Source organism: Lissotriton helveticus, chromosome 1_1 (assembly GCF_964261635.1).
Source record: "Lissotriton helveticus chromosome 1_1, aLisHel1.1, whole genome shotgun sequence".
Classification (NCBI taxonomy): domain Eukaryota; kingdom Metazoa; phylum Chordata; class Amphibia; order Caudata; family Salamandridae; genus Lissotriton; species Lissotriton helveticus.
The window spans coordinates 1,506,156,529-1,506,173,094 of record NC_136057.1 but is presented as its reverse complement, the minus strand read 5'-3'; the positions used below and the strand labels follow the sequence as shown (position 1 = coordinate 1,506,173,094).

The 16,566-nt window shown below is 41.0% G+C and overlaps 1 protein-coding gene across 2 annotated transcripts in view; it reads left to right on the top strand.

Moving 5' to 3' along the window:
• The window catches only part of LOC144828515 (lactoperoxidase-like), a 1,612,675-nt gene that overhangs the window by 751,605 nt on the left and 844,504 nt on the right, over positions 1-16,566 (top strand). For both annotated transcript variants that reach the window (XM_078686761.1, XM_078686752.1), the window contains exon 8: positions 6,587-6,772. In XM_078686761.1, the coding sequence (XP_078542887.1) occupies positions 6,587-6,772 (186 nt within the window). The remainder of the gene's footprint in view (positions 1-6,586; positions 6,773-16,566) is intronic.

The window sequence follows — 16,566 nt, the reverse complement described above, 5'->3', positions numbered from 1 at the left end:
TTTACTATTCCCACTCCACCAAGTATAAACTCAGGGAAGGTGCTGGACACTCAAACAATATAATTTACTATTCCTACTCCACTAAGTACAAACTCTGAGAAGGTGCTGGACACTCAAACAATATAATTTACTATTCCAACTCCACCAAGTGTAAACTCAGGGAAGGCGCTGGACACTCAAAAAATATAATTGACTATTCCCACTCCACCAAGTATAAACTCAGGGAAGGTGCTGGACACTCAAACAATATAATTTACTATTCCCACTCCACCAAGTATAAGCTCTGAGAAGGTGCTGGACACTCAAATAATATAATTTACTATTCCAACTCCACCAAGTGTAAACTCAGGGAAGGCGCTGGACACTCAAAAAATATAATTGACTATTCCCACTCCACCAAGTATAAACTCAGGGAAGGTGTTGGACACACAAACAATATAATTTACTATTCCAACTCCACCAACTATAAACTCAGGGAAGGCGCTGGACAATCAACCTATATAATTTACTATTCCCACTCCGCCAAGTATAAACTCAGGGAAGGTGCTGGACACTCAAACAATATAATTTACTATTCCCACTCCACCAAGTACAAACTCAGGGAAGGTGTTGAACATTCAAACAAAATAATTTACTATTCCAACTCCACAAAGTATAAACTCTGAGAAGGTGCTGGACACTCAAACAATATAATGTACTATTCCAACTCCACCAAGTATAAACTCAAAGAAGGTGCTGGACACTCAAACAATATAATTTACTATTCCCACTCCACCAAGTCCAAACTCAGGGAAGGTGTTGGACACTCAAACAATACAATTTACTATTCCTACTCCACCAAGTATAAACTCTGAGAAGGTGCTGGACACTCAAACAATATAATTTACTATTCCAACTCCACCAAGTATAAACTCAAAGAAGGTGCTGGACACTCAAACAATATAATTTACTATTCCAACTCCACCAAGTATAAACTCAAAGAAGGTGCTGGACACTCACACCATAACATTTACTGTTCCCACTCCACCAAGTACAAACTCAGGGAAGGTGCTGGGCACAAAACTATAATAATTTACTATTCCCACTCCACCAAGTATAGAGTCAGAGAAAGTGCTGAGTACAGAACCAATATAATGAACAAATCCAAATCTTTTTAATTTTTTTAATTATATTTTTAAAATTAAAAAAATATATATTTACAAATGCACACTTTTAAAACACTGCCCACACTATTCACCTACAAATACACATCACACTCCCAATTTTTATTTTCAAAATAAAAAATCATTTATAATTTTTATTTTTTATAAAAGCGTTAAATACTGTATTCACAATTTCACTTTTTGTAAACACTCACCACCCTATTCCATTAAAAACACACATCCAAATCCGAAATTCTATTCAAAATTGTTTAAAATATTATATTTTGTACAAATATTTTAAAAATCTACATTTTTTATTTCAAAATAACTATTTTTAAACACTCCCCACCCTATTCCCCTAAAAACACACATCCCAATCCTAAATTGTATTCTAATTTGTTTAAAATATTATAATTTTTTTAATTTATTAAAATGTTCCAAACCAAAATCAAATTTCCCTTTTTTAAACAATCCCCACCCTGTTCCCCTAAAAACCCACATTCCACTAATAACATTTTTCTATAAATTTTAAAATAATTTCAAAATAAAATTTGTTTTTAAAAAATTTCCTGTAAAAAAATTCGAAATTCTAAATTTGACAACACTACCCACCCTATTCCCCTAAAAAAAAACATCCGGCTCCTAAATTTTAATTTAAAATTTAAAAATTTAAAAAATACTGTAAATGAATTTAAAAAAAAAAAATCTAAATATTCTAAATTAACATTCTTTACACACTCCCCACCCTATTCCCCTGAACACCCACATCCCGTTCCAAAATTAAATTTTTTAAAAATTTTAAAAGAAATTTAAAATTTCGAATTATTTGAAATAAATTTAAAATTTCAAATTTTTAATTTTTTAAACACCCACCACCATATTCCCCTAAAAAAAAACACATCCCACTCATACATTTTATTCTAAAAATGTAAAAATGTAAACATAAATTTCTAAAAATAATTTAAAAACAAAAATATTTTTAAAAATTAACATTTTTAAAAACCTCCCCACCCTATTCCCCTAAAAACCCACATCTGGCTCCAAAATGTTATTATAAATTTTAATAATTTAAAAAAAAAAAAATTTAATTAAAAAAGATTATAAAAATATATTTCTAAATTAACATTTTTAAAACACTCTCCACCCTATTTCCCTAAAAACCCACATCTCGCTCCTAAATTTTATTATAATTTTTTTTAAGTTTAAATTTATTTATTTAAACAAATTAAAAAATACATTTAAAAAATCTAATTTTTAAAACACTCCCCACCCTATTCCCCTACAAACCCACATCCCGCTCCTAAATTTTATTATACATTTTTTACATATAAAAATATATTTCATTTAAATAAAAAAAACATAACAAATATTATTTCCAAATTAACATTTTTTAAAACACTCCCCACCCTATACCCCTAAAAACCCACATCCCGCTCCTAAATTTCAATACCATTTTTTTATTGATAACAAATTTTTTTACATTATTTATTATAAATTAAATAAAAAATATAGTCATTCTAATAACTTAACTAAAATATTTAATAATATAAAATCCAAATATTTATATTCTTACGCTCTATATTTTGTCTATCGATATTCTAACATTCTATATTTTGACATTCGATATTCTGACACTCTATATTTTTACATTCGATATTAATTACTAACAAACTAAAACGATATTTTACATACTCGACATTAACTACTCGATATTACTACATTCGATATTTTTTTTTACTTTAAAAATCGATATAACTTACCTCGATATTACTTACCTCGATATTATTGCCGACTCGATATTCTCAACTCGATATTATGTCCACTCAATAAATAAAACTAGATATTTAGACTGCATAACCGCTGAACCCCTACACACACCGCTGAACAAACATTGGATCCCATTGCACCCTGGCGCAGTTGGAACAAAGTCACAGAAACTAGTTGGCCCAGTAACCTCAATACCTATCAACCAGACACTAACAACAACCTAAACAGTGACATAAGAAAATTCAACAACTGGTTTTGAGACTACGCCAACACCTTCACATCCATCAAACACACCAAACAAGCAAGCCACCTGGTACACTGATGACCTCAAGGAATACAAATGCCACTGCAAGTAATTTGAGAAAAAAACTTCAAACCAGCCAGGAAACCACTGTCGAACCGCCTTCAAGGCCGCACTCAGACATTGCCACAACCATCTGAGGTAAATCAAGAAAATGTCTCTGGCATTGAGAATAGAAAATAGCTTCAGCAACTGCCAAGAACTATGCTCTATTGTTAAAGAATTCACAGACCCTGCAGCCACAACCAACACCATCACCCCATTGGAAGAACTCTGCAACAACCTCTCAGACTACTTCAACAGCAAACTATCGAAAATCTACAGCAAAATTGATTCTCAGTCCAACCCAGCAGACCTCATTGACTAGGTGAACACCATCACTGAGGAGAAATACCTGACTGACTGGAGCCCATTAACTAATGAAGACACAGCCTCGATCATGAAGGTAGTCCACTCTGGGGCCCCCCAGATTCGTGCCCCAACTACATCTACAACCTAGGAGGGACTAAAATCAGCCATGCACTCACAACCATCAACAACACCTCAAATACAAACGAAACCTTCGCAGAGAGGTAGAAACTAGCTGACGTCAACGTCTTTCTTGTGAAACCATGGAAAAGGTGATCCAGAAGCAACTCTCCAACCACCTCAAACTTCACCAACTCCTGGAGAGCATGCAGTCAGGTTTCCACAGCAACCACAGCACCAAAACAGCCCTCATCACAGACACAGCCACAGTCAACATCCATACCAAATCGCAACATTCATCTGCCTCAACATCTTTGCAGCATTCAGTACTGTTTCTCACCCCACACTCTTCACAAGACTTTAGGACACAGAAATACAAGGACCAGCCTTTAGGAGGGGGGCAATGTCCGCCCCCGGAGAAGGTCTTTATCCTGGTGCAGGAAGAATCCTGTCGATTTGTCATTAAGTCACAGGGCTACAGCCAGTGCATGGTTCCTTGGTCAGGCTTTCAGGTGCCATTCAAGTCAAGTCTGGTCCAGAACCGGTTTTGCAGACAGGCAACAGAAGCAGACCTTCCATTCTACAGGGATGTGCGGGCAGTCTTTGCTTGAAGGGTCTATCTCAGCAACTCTGTGAGATCGCAAGCAGGAGGATACAGCCAACAGCAGTCGTCATCCTCTACATCGGAGGCAAAGATTTAACAATATTGGAAGGTGTGCCTATTTTCAGGACTTAGAGTGTGTGGGCTTGGACATTACATGGTCCAGCATCATCCTGAGGTGCCCTGTTGAGATTGGTCCCTAAAGGTCCGAAAAAATTGGTCAGTCCCCTTGGATGTGGTACAGCTGTTGTTTCATTGGTCAGCCTGGGGCAACAAGTTGTGTATAGCGAACTTGATGGCCGTTCGCTCCATGGCATTTCGCGGAACACTAAGCCACAGACTCTGGGGGAGGCCTGGTCAGTCAGGGAACTACCCAGGCCTGTGGCAAGGGAGGAGTCATGTTTAGCCACAAAACAGGTAGACACCTGGGCATCTGGAATATAAGTGCAGGCAAATTCAAAATGGAATTGAATTTTTAAGCTTTTAGGTAAAGCCGGGACAAGGGTACTATGGTATCTTCTCGAAGGCTGCGGACGCCCACTACAGTGTTTGTCCATAGCCGGCCAGGGTACTCTATTACATGGCCCTGGGAATACTGGGGGTTGGTGGCTGCATCAGGGGACCAAGCTATGGCCCGGCTGCCAATGCACCTCTCCCAATGGTGCCAGGGCGAATCCCTGTATTGGGTGGCACTGTCATGGTTGTTTGGGGGACCAGCTGGTATGCTAGCCCAAATTCCCCCTGTCTTGATAGGGCAGGTAAGTTTGCCTTGTAGAGAACAACTTATGAAGGGACCAGCAAGGTTTTTTGTCCTGGGTCCAAGTCAATTGAATCAGTCGATGCCACAGGGACCTTAGGGGTGGTCAATCATGACTCCTTCGGAGTATTTGCTAGGAAAATTCATGCATTAGCTGTTGACTATTTGCTAGGAAATTTCATATATTAGTCATATCCATGTGATAATCAAAATGCTGTACTGTATATATTGTAACTTGAGATGAAAACTAAAATCTGTTGTGTTTATGAGGTTTAATAATTACGGCCAGAGAATTTTGGCTTGCATTGGGTCTTTTTGCAGAATCAGTTATATATGTTGATGAGCGTGTAAATGCCCGTTTGGTTTGAGGTGTGACTGGTCTCGCTGCGGTCCCCCACCTGTACCAGAGATCACGTTGATACAAGGATTTCGCAGATGGGATACACTTGGTATTACCACCTGGGTCACATCTTTCAAGAGGAATTTATCATAGAACACACACAATTCTTTCAATACCTACAACTCGGCCATACCTTCAGACCCTACCTCATCCTACTCACAGACCTCCCAGAGTTTAGCCCGTTAGAGGCAATGATCACAATGAACCCACTCCCCCAAAGAGTTCAATATCTTTACTATACAAGTCTCGAGTACCAAACACACCTGACTCCTTCTTGTGGCTATAGGAACAATGGGAAACTTATGTGTGTTAGACATGGAATGGGCAATGGCCCGATGGGGCCTAAAGATATGGCGTTGACGCCATGCTTTTGACTCATAAAATTCAAATAACTACACCGAATTTACCTGAATCCCACATGCATGTGGCGCATTCATGGAACCTGCAACGCCAGCTACCTCCAGTGCAGGAGTGCTGTGGGTGACTTTATTCACATGGTATGGAACTTGCAGTACTCAGGCTATTCTGGAAAGTGGCGGGAGATATGCTGGAAGCCGTCCTTAGATGCTCAATGACCCTAACCCGTAAAGTAGCTCTTCTCCAACTAGTAGATGATGAGGGATACACTCATGCCGAAAGAGCCCCCATCAAACTGGGACTGGTAATAGCGAAATGGGACAGTGCACTCGTCTGGCTGCAGGGAAGAAATTGACCTATGTTGCATACATGATAAACTCAACTATGAGTCCCGGGGATTCCCGAGTAAACACCAACGAATGTCCTGGAGGGGGGGGGTCGTGGGTCAGGTACTGAGAAAGGGACAAAAGCCAAGAGTCAAGGTACAAACTGTACTGGGCATTCTGGTAAATGTGAGACTCTTCCGAGTGGACCAATTGTTGTCTAACGGATCTGTGTGGAAGCTGTAAGGTAATGTCGATAGTGCTCTACATAGGCAAACATGTAATAAAAAGATGACTTAGAAAAGAAAGAACTTAGCAAGAAAGGAGATGCAGTACTGAAGATTGTTTAGAATGCAGAGAAGAGTGCTTGGCTCAATAAATCACCTAGAACTCATTTTATTTCCTACAAGTCTTTGTGGTTGATTTTTTTTTAATTTAATCTAATACCATATCTTGTTTTACTTTCTTAGGTTCGAGACGTGTCAAACAAGATAGCCAAGTACCCAGAGAAGGATGTGACACTCGACAGTGAGAGATCTCAGATTTTCATGATATGGGGCCAGTGGGTTACACATGACATAGAATTTTCGCCCCAGGGCCTGGCTGATTGTCAACCACCAAGCTGTGAGAACGATGGCAACAACTTTCCTGTGCAGGTGAGACAAGGAAAACATCACTTCTATGAAGTAAACACATTGCTTTCAATGAAATGTTGTAATTGCCTTTAAAATTTGAATTTATTGTGTCATTTCGTCTGTGTAAACATTACATTAATCGCATTAGAAAAAGATATTATTAAAACAAAATCATCTTAAAAGCTTTGTATCCATAATACATTATGGCAGAATTATATAAATTAATCATCATGAACTGCATTTTTTCCAAACAGGCAAAAGTATTCTAAGGCATTTCCTATGTTTATTCAAAAACAAACAGACAGAGGACTCAGGAGCAACCATTGAGTCAGTTAATCAGGTGCTCTATAGCTACAATCACATTTTACACTTCCCAATAATTCAGACCGAGGGCCTGATTTAGGGTTTAGAGTGCAGTAATAACTCCTTAAGGGCGAGGGAGTAAAATACTCCATGGTCCTGAGAAAGTAACCATACACCAATACTACTGATGTCCGCCCATGGGTCCAGAAGACATCTCTTTCCATTGGCAGGAATCACCGTCATAATGTGTTTGAAGTTTGATGGACGGCTCTGTCAACATGACGGTATCATCCATCAAAACTTCAAACATTTTTTAGTATTTTCAAAAACAAAATTCCATAGCTGTATTTTGTTTTTGAAAATGCAAAAAATAAAATACGCCTTCACCATGGGAGTTGTCTCCCATGGTGTGGAGACCATTTTGTGGTTTTTAGGGGCCCCTGCAGCTAGGTTTTACTCGTTGATGAGAGACAGTGAAAACTGACCATTCAACCACCCACCCAGTCAAATGGCCAAACCTATGTCAGCAATGGAGACAGAGTAGTGGCTGTCACTGACAAACTCTAAATCAGGCTAGGGGACCTTCAGTTTGGCAGAGAGTACTCTATCATCATATCGACAGAATACTCTCGCCAAACTCTAAATCACCCTTGAGTATGAAGCACTAACTTTCCCACACACTTTGAAATAATTTTTCAACTTAGCTTATGATGGGGATAAATGAAATATAGTCAGTAGTTTCAAGTTTGCTTTTCAAACCTCAGTAGTCAGAACGTTCAAGTCTGCCTTTAACCTCACACAATCATTTCAGATATTTATTCCCAGATATATACATTTTATCATTATCAAACAATACCTTTTAGGCCCTCTTGCCTAAATATTACATAACAAGTTTACTTTCCTTACTTTCATTTGCAATGCCATATGTATTCAACATGTTACTCAGAGTGACGCTCATTCAGGTTGCCTGGTTTCTCAGATTCAATTAAATCCCTTTGACAATATCGGGCTTTAGTGAGGGTTAAATAATATCCCCATTATAAAGTTGACACCATATTTTTCAGCAATACTATTAAGTGAACGAAGAACCTTTTGTTCTAAGCATGGCACTTCAACGGAGTTCCACGTAGGTTTAGAAAGAAAACTTTCATCAAAGATTCTGCAGGGTCACAACTGGTGGAGGAAGGACAGGGACCAGGCCTAGTCACATTATCATTAGGAACAGGTTATCCGGTCTGAGTTCAGTAGCTAAATTCCATACAGAAAAGGTTGCAACCTTTCTGGATGAGCAACGCCATGAAAACTAAAGAGAACAGCTCTTAGCTCAGCCAGGACCACTTGCGCTCTGGTGACAGCATTGCTGATTGTTACTTTATTTTACTTTAGTATAGCAATTCTAGCTGAGGTACAATCCTTTACATTTAAAAGCATATTTTTGATTGTTTCACTTCAGCACATTAGAATATATTAGTGCACTGAAAGGCCGTTTTTAAAATTAGTGAACCAGACTCTTTCTGCCCTAAACATTTTGTCAATGTCTCAAGGGCAAGCCAGTTTTCTTGTGCCTCCTATAAAAGCCTTTATTATTACATATAGAGTTATGCTCTCTTAAACGATTTAGAGGTGTTTTGTGTACATTGCCCATCTTCAACTGAATTATTTCAAGGTGATTTAAAATGTGGTGATCATGGTCAACGAGGCACAATGAAGAAAAATAAGGTTGACTTACGGCGCAAATCAAAGGGACAAGTGAAATAACTAAAGTTTGCAGCTAAAATAGAGGGTCTGTGATTGATGGAAAAACCTCTGTTTTAAAAGGAACCCTCACTAGCCAACCTAGTTGGTGACGTGCTTCATCATTGGGTTCCCACCAGGGAGACCGAATGTCTCCCCGGTGTGCTACAATGCCTGATTTACAGCGGAGCGGGTTTTTTGGACTGTGCAGTAGTGCCCAGGATTGTGAGTGGTGATTTTAAAAACATGTCGACCTTTCTTCACATCTTTAGGATTCATTTGGTTCAATTTTAAAACCAACACGTGTCCGATTCACCTGTTTTTAACGATCGCTTGCTGGCCCTTTATTAAAATCAGTTTTGGGAACAGCTTGCCATCTTTTAAAATCACCAGTCACAATCGTGGGCACTACTTCACAGTCCAAACAAACCTGCTCCTCTGTAAATCAGGCGTTGTAGCACACCGGGGAGACATTCGGTCTCCCTGGTGGGAACCCGATGATGAAGCATGTCACGAGCTAGGTTGGTGAGTGAGGGTTCTTTTTAAAAACAGAGATTTTTCCATCAATCACATACCCTCTATTTTGGCTGCAAACTTTATTTATTTCACTTGTCCCTTTGTTTTGCACCGTAAGGCACTCTTTTGTTGTTTAACAGTGTCTACGAGGGGAAGACGAGTGACTCCCAGCCATACCTCTCCTGTTGTTGAAATATGAAAAATTAGGTTGGCCAGAAGGGATTGAATATGATAGCATAAAAAAAAATCTAAGAAAGGAAGGCTAAATCTGATGTAAATCAGTATCCACGCAAGTGAGAATGCCTTCAATGAGCCAAAAGGCAATTCACTTTGCAGCAGCTTTGTAGACTATTGAACCACATATCAGCAAGGCTTTTCTTTGTATTGCTCTACCTTCAATTCGAAAGACTTCTGTTTCAAATGTCATTGTTAAGGAAAATGAACAGTAGGAGCTGCTACTGATCGGAAGTGGTGAGGCGGGGGTGTAGGCGGCGGGGGGGGGGGTGCAGGAAGGAAATGAAAAAAAAAGCACTTACCTTGGCTGGCCGTCGCCTCTTCTCCCGTCTCTTCTTCCGATCTCCACCAGCAGCAGGAAGCACCTGGGCTCTCAGGCCCCCCTATAGCCAATCAAAATGCTACAATGCAGGGTTGCAATTTGTCTGAGCGATCAATCGCTGCGCTCAGAAGGGGATTGGGAGGCTTTGCATGCTCCTCACCAGGTTGTGTAAAGCAAGCCTGGTTGGAACGATGAAGAGTACGCAAGACGGCCAAGTAGTTATGAGCACCTAAGAAGTGCAAACCACTCCTGTCCCTGCTCTGGCTAGACCTGCCCGAGAGCCACTGACTTCAATAGGAAAAATAAAATTATAATAAAAATATGTTATCATTTTATTTTTCCTTTTGATCAGTGGGGTGACACTCCTATGCCTTAGCAAAGGAACTGCCACTGAAAATGAAGCAATGAGAGGTAAAAGTGATACGCCCAGAAATTGAGTTTGGATAAGTTGATGATAAAGGAAAGGTTTGAATAATACCACCACTGGGCGACTATCAGAAATAGAGCAAACTCAAAGATTCGAGACAATACACGAAAGAAGAGACGGGGTAAGTTTTGGCCAACAAAGTTAATAAACAAAGGAACATGGCACATCAGTCTGCACCAAATGTCGACCGTCCTGACCCACCACACACCCAAAAAAAATGACCGGCTCATCACTCAGTTAGACACGCCAGTGGGGAAGGGTGCAAACAGGGAATATCTACCGACATTGCACCTCACAACCTTAATATTCAGCCCAGAATTTAACACAAAAGCGGCGTGGACTACAACATATTACACCTACTATACAACTTCCCCTCCCTATCATATCCCATCTTACTGCGTCACACTTAATCTCAGTTAAATTTAAATGCTATTCAAACATCAGCCAAAAAGAATGTACACTAAGTGAATGGCGAAGTAACTCTGATGTTCAGAAAATTCTTTGAGAAAGCGAGCAATTCAAGGATTCGGGCATATTAATCAATAAACCAACTACGGAAAAATATCAGTGCTTGCTGTCGGGAGGCAGCACACAGCAGAACCCCTCCCTAAGAGGTAAGTACAATTTTAAGAGGAACCCAAAAAACTTATTTTTTTGGGGGTGGGGGCATAATCAAAATTCGACTGCTCAATAGCAGGAGTGAAAATCTTAAGACAGAGGAGCAAAAAAGACACATATACCCAGAACAATTGGACGGGCCTGTATCCCAACAGCCCTATACGACTAGAGGGAAGTAAAATTCCTAGGGGAGAAAAGGAAAAACAACCCAAAACAAACCCCCAAAAAAGCTAATTAGGGATAATTAACTGGAACGTGGCCGGCCTACTCTCCCTCACGACAGATGACAAGACACTGGAATTTCTAAATACAGGAGACATCGTATGTATGCAAGAAACGTGGTCGTCCCTCCCCATTCCTATTCCAGTGTTCCAAACCAGATATATACCACCACACAAAAAAAACCTGTTTGGAAGACATATGAGTGACCTCGCAATCTATGTGAAACCAGATTTGCTAGTGAAAATCAGAGAATGGTCGAATAACACCTTGAACATACAGGCAGCAAACCTGAATAGTCTAGCACTAGATGAACTCTCCAAGTCAATATCATTGATAAACCTGTATATAAACTCACAGAGACACAAAATTGGCCTAAGTGTAAAACATAATTGAACAAATAAAGGCATTTTTATTTGAGCACCAAGGAAATCAGTCTGGCAACTTTAATACCCGCAAATAAGACCAATTTGAAACATCTCTGGGGAGAGGAGTTGGCCTAACGGCTAGGGCGCTCGACCTCGGACCTGGGTTCGAGTCTCGGTAACGATGCCAAAAACCTCCTGTGAATGTGATTGTGGGCAAATCGCTTAATCTCCCCGTGCCTAAAATGAATGTGTGTCTGTCCTCATGTAACGTAACTGGTGCTATGTAAGCGCTCTGATACCTGATACGGTTCGGGTATAGTTCGCGCTATATAAAACTCTGCAAAAAAAAAAAAAGAATGATCCTACAAGCATACCTTGGGTCGGCAGATTAAGTGGAGCCACACCTACTAAGACATATACATTTTTGACTATATCTTTCTAAGTTGGGAGCCACTTAAAAAGGTGCACAACTTATCATGGACATCGAAGATAATCATAATCTGATCACTATAGATGTCAACATAAGTGCAAATATCCACAAAAACTATAACCCAGCCGACTGCAAGTCCGAAACATACGCTGGCCCGCTGATAAAAATAATTAAATGGGACCCAACAAACACGAAGGCTGGAAAAACACTCTCACAACTGGATCATGGGATCATAAAACAAAAGGGCAGTGCAGTGGCCTCACTGCTGGACAAGCTTACTAATATAATAGAATCCCTGGAACACAAAAGATCAAAAGAGCAAAATATCGCATCGACGCGCTGAACAACCACATAGAAAAGAAAGAACCCTAGCCGCAGAAAGCATACTGAACGGGGCCAGAAACCAATATAAAAGAATTGCATGGAGCCGCAAACAACAAGAAACACAGGAAAAGTGAAAACACATATATTCTTTGCAACCTCCCAGCAAGTCTACAGAACTATGGAAATACATAAATAGCTTAGCAACCATCTAGTACAGCAAGTAGAATGTTGTTCCAGCAATCATTTGGGAGCAGCATGTGGAGAAATTATACGTAGACTCAGTCAAAACTCAGACCTTCTACATCGACCAGCAGAAGAACTCCCTAGAAGATCTGGAGGACAGTAATATAACAGTAACCAGGGTGGAGACACTGAAGATACTAAGAAACAGCCGGAGTGACGGGGCCCCAGGATCGAACTGCCTACCTCGAATTATTTAAAAAAAGATCAAACAGTCTGTGCTCCTGTGGTAAATAAATAAATAATACCCTATTTTTGACTAGACATATATCATAACAGATAGCTCAATAAATAAGAGTCAAGATTCGAGGTAGTGGGAGTTTTGCAGGTTTATTACAGCATAAAGGACAGGAACAGGACAACCTGCATAGGAATAGGATGACAGGGCCCAGCAGCTGCTGGGGCTGGGTCTGGGATGAGCGCGCTGACTTTTAATAACAATACATGAGCATATATACATAACGCAAACACATAGCATTACATTGCAGTAGGCGTAGCAGTGGGTGGAGCAGAAGGCGTGACGCGTAGCAGTCGCGAAAGATAAGGGTGAGAAGGAGGTGTAACAGGGCGTATACATAGACATGTGATGCAAACGTAACAGAATATGTCATAAATGGGGCGGAAACCATGGAGGGGACTACCTAAGGAGCCGGGGCCTCTAACCTGGTGGTGCGCGCAAACTGGCAATGACGTGTTACGAGGAGAAGCTGGGGGCTATGAACTCTGTGCTAGGAGCAGAGACTAAAGTCTGGAGGGTCGGAGCGACATGTACCTAAACAGTATCTAGTATCTGATGTTTAGAGAACATGTTGATATAAACCAGAAGTCAAGAGGGGAAAGGCTAACTCGATTCTAAGACTGGACCATGCATTTATTCTACATGTAGTGCGTGATGAAGAATATTAAATGACCATTAAATACAGTATTTCTCTTAACATGGAGCCGCATAGGCTAGACAATGACGGAAACTATTGATGTAGTTCAGTAGCTTAGGAATGCAGAGAAGGAGGACTAAACTGATAGCTGGAATCATAACATAGTCTTGGCAGACTCAGAGGCAGAGCCAAGCTGCACCGGGCACTGCGAGGCAGGAAGTAAGTGAAGGGTCGAGGATACAGGTGGGGGCTGGATCGCTCCTCAGCGAGGCTTCAGGAGACAGGAGCTGAATCTGGTGTCCAGGCCCTTTTGAGGCCTAGAAACGGGGACTTTATAATAGAATAACGTGCACACTGAGAAACGTGGCAACGTAGCTTTACATAGGCCTGATATTCGTAGTATTCACGAGGACTGGAAACTGGCATACTAGAGGAGGACACAACTGTAATTGCGTCTTGAATCGGACATGGGGAATAACATATGCATATTGGTCATGCACACATAACATATGATGGATGACACGTAGGGACACAGAACATGGCAAAATTTACTTTTCCACATTCCCTCCTTGTCACTACGTTTCCATCAGGAAACATCAATATTCATGATACCGTCTATCATTTCATACAGTATCATTTGCTCGTCTCGAATTATCCTGGAACGGGATTTGGAACTAGGAGTTATACTAGGAATGCAGGATGTAGCACACATGCCGCAAATCGCAGGGCCACATTGTATACAGAGGCAGCAGCTGAATATGATCGCTGCTGCAATACCTAGGAAGGACAGGACTTTCCATCCCCAGGCGGAAATTATATTCCAGAACCAACCGGACCATGTCCAGGTGCCTGGATCTTGGTGTAATAGATGGGCAATTTTATGAAGTCTGGTTATAGCTGAATAAACAGACGGCGCGTTATTTGGAATGAAAATGCAACAACTGGATCCGATGACTCTACAGGCCCCGCCCCTATCGGCCAGTATGACGTCAAGGACGAGACGATTCTGGAGCACAACAATTCTCATAAAGGATTGCTCTTCGGTTAAGTTACCTAGAGCGGAGGCAGTCTCATCTACTACAGCTTCAAGGGTTCTTGTTAACCTACGGATTAGCTTACTATTTACAACTGTACCTAAATAAGGGAAAACACCTTTATCAATATCAATGAATTGCTCTGCAGCAGTTTCAGTATAGTCGACAATCGGGAGATTTCTCTTGTGTCTAGTATGTACTAGATGTGTATTTCTATGATAATCAGGTGGGGCTAGGAAAACAGGTGGCAGTAGGAAGGCAATGTAACAGGTTCCCTCCCAATCGAGGGGCAGACGAACATATGCGGTTTGACCACAAACAAAATAAGAATGACGTGAAGCTTTAAAAATAGATTTCCCACTGTCACTATACTTGACAATAGTAGTACAATCACTATGTCCTACGTGTACGGAACCATAATTACGAACACATAATTCGCCTTTGACTGGTAATACTGAAATAGCAGGTGAGTCTGGAGTAGTATCAGACTGAACATTCAGGACCATGAAATTCGAAGAATAGTTACCTAAATTATACACTTCATTTTCTAGATCTAAACCTGTTCTGTGGGGGAGACCTTGCTTGTCTGGGAAACATGTGCTGTTAAGAAAAGACATGTCTGTTGAGGATGACGTTAACGTGGACCATGCTCCACACGAACCATTATGTGAAAAAGGATAAGGAAAGAGTGGCAGAACTCCCTTTGACGTCTGGAAAGGGGGGAGTCGACCACACACCCAACAATTAGTGGCATTGCTGGCCTGGTGTGAGTAATGTAACATGCGGATAAATGTATTGTTACGCATAGCGAGGCGGTATGAATATTCGTGAGGAGGCAGATCACTAAACGTGTGCTCTACTGTAACATTAGAAGGCTTATTTACATGAGGAACTGGAAAACACAGGAAAAATGCGTAACTAGTGCAGGAAATCAAAAGGCTGAGAAATAATATGAAACTTAGAAAAACGATACATCGGATTGAGTTTTGACTAACTCTCTCACTATGGGGGTCTATTTTATACATGCCAGAAACAGTCTAACCGTTTCACCTAGGGGAGGACTTAGACAATCAAACTGGCTGACTTAATTTACTAGACCGTAGTTTCTGTTTATACTCCTGCTGCGGAGTTTTCTCTAACAGGGGGGGTTTTGAATCAATGTCATTTGCGGGACAGTCCTTAGGAACAATGTTTTGACAAGTCTTGATATCCTGGGAAATGTTCTTGGAGACCGGTTTCAATCCGTAGAATTTCTTGACGTGCGAAAGGTGCACCCAGCCGCGGCGTCCTTCCAATTTCACAGCTGTACGGGTGGTGAGGAGGACCTGACGGGGCTCCTTCCAACGTGGCTCCAGCGGACTTGATCTGTCGAAGTTACGTACGAGCACCATCGAACCTGGAACGATTTCATGCGGTGCCACCTCGGTATTGTCTGGAAATGTGGCGGCAACCTGTGAACGACATGAGTTGAGGGCAGACATCAAGGAAGCTAGGTAATCTGTCAGCATATTACATGAAACATCAGTAATACTTCGGGGTCTAGGAGTACCCCACATGTTAGGGGGGCGGCCGAATACGACCTCATACGGGGACAGACCTGATCTGGAATGTGCGACCATGCGCATATAAAACAAAGCAACTGGCAGAGCTACTAGCCAGTCCACACCCTTATCTTTACATATTTTGGCAATTCGAATTTTCAGAGTCTGATTATGTCTCTCGACTAGACCGGCTGCTTCAGGATGGCGTACACAATGAAACTTCCACTGGTACCCTAACAACAGGGAAACGTGCTTCATCAACTCAGATGAGAATGGCTGACTGTTATCAGAATATACGACTCTAGGGAGTCCATATCGAGGGAAAAACTCACGAACCAACTGCTTGGCAGTGGTCGCGGCTGTGTAATCTGGGACTGGATATGCTTCTGTCCATCTGGACAAAGCGCATACAACTACAAGGACATACTTGAAACCTCGACATCGCTCCATCTGAATATAATCCATCTGGAGGACTTCAAAAGGGTGGTCAGGGGGCTGGAAACCACCTTGTTCCACCGGGACACTTTTACCTGGATTAAACTGGCAACATATCATACAGGTACGGACTTTCTGCTTGGCTGCAGCTCGTAAATGCTTGTTGAACCAAATGTTCTGGATACTGTCTAACAT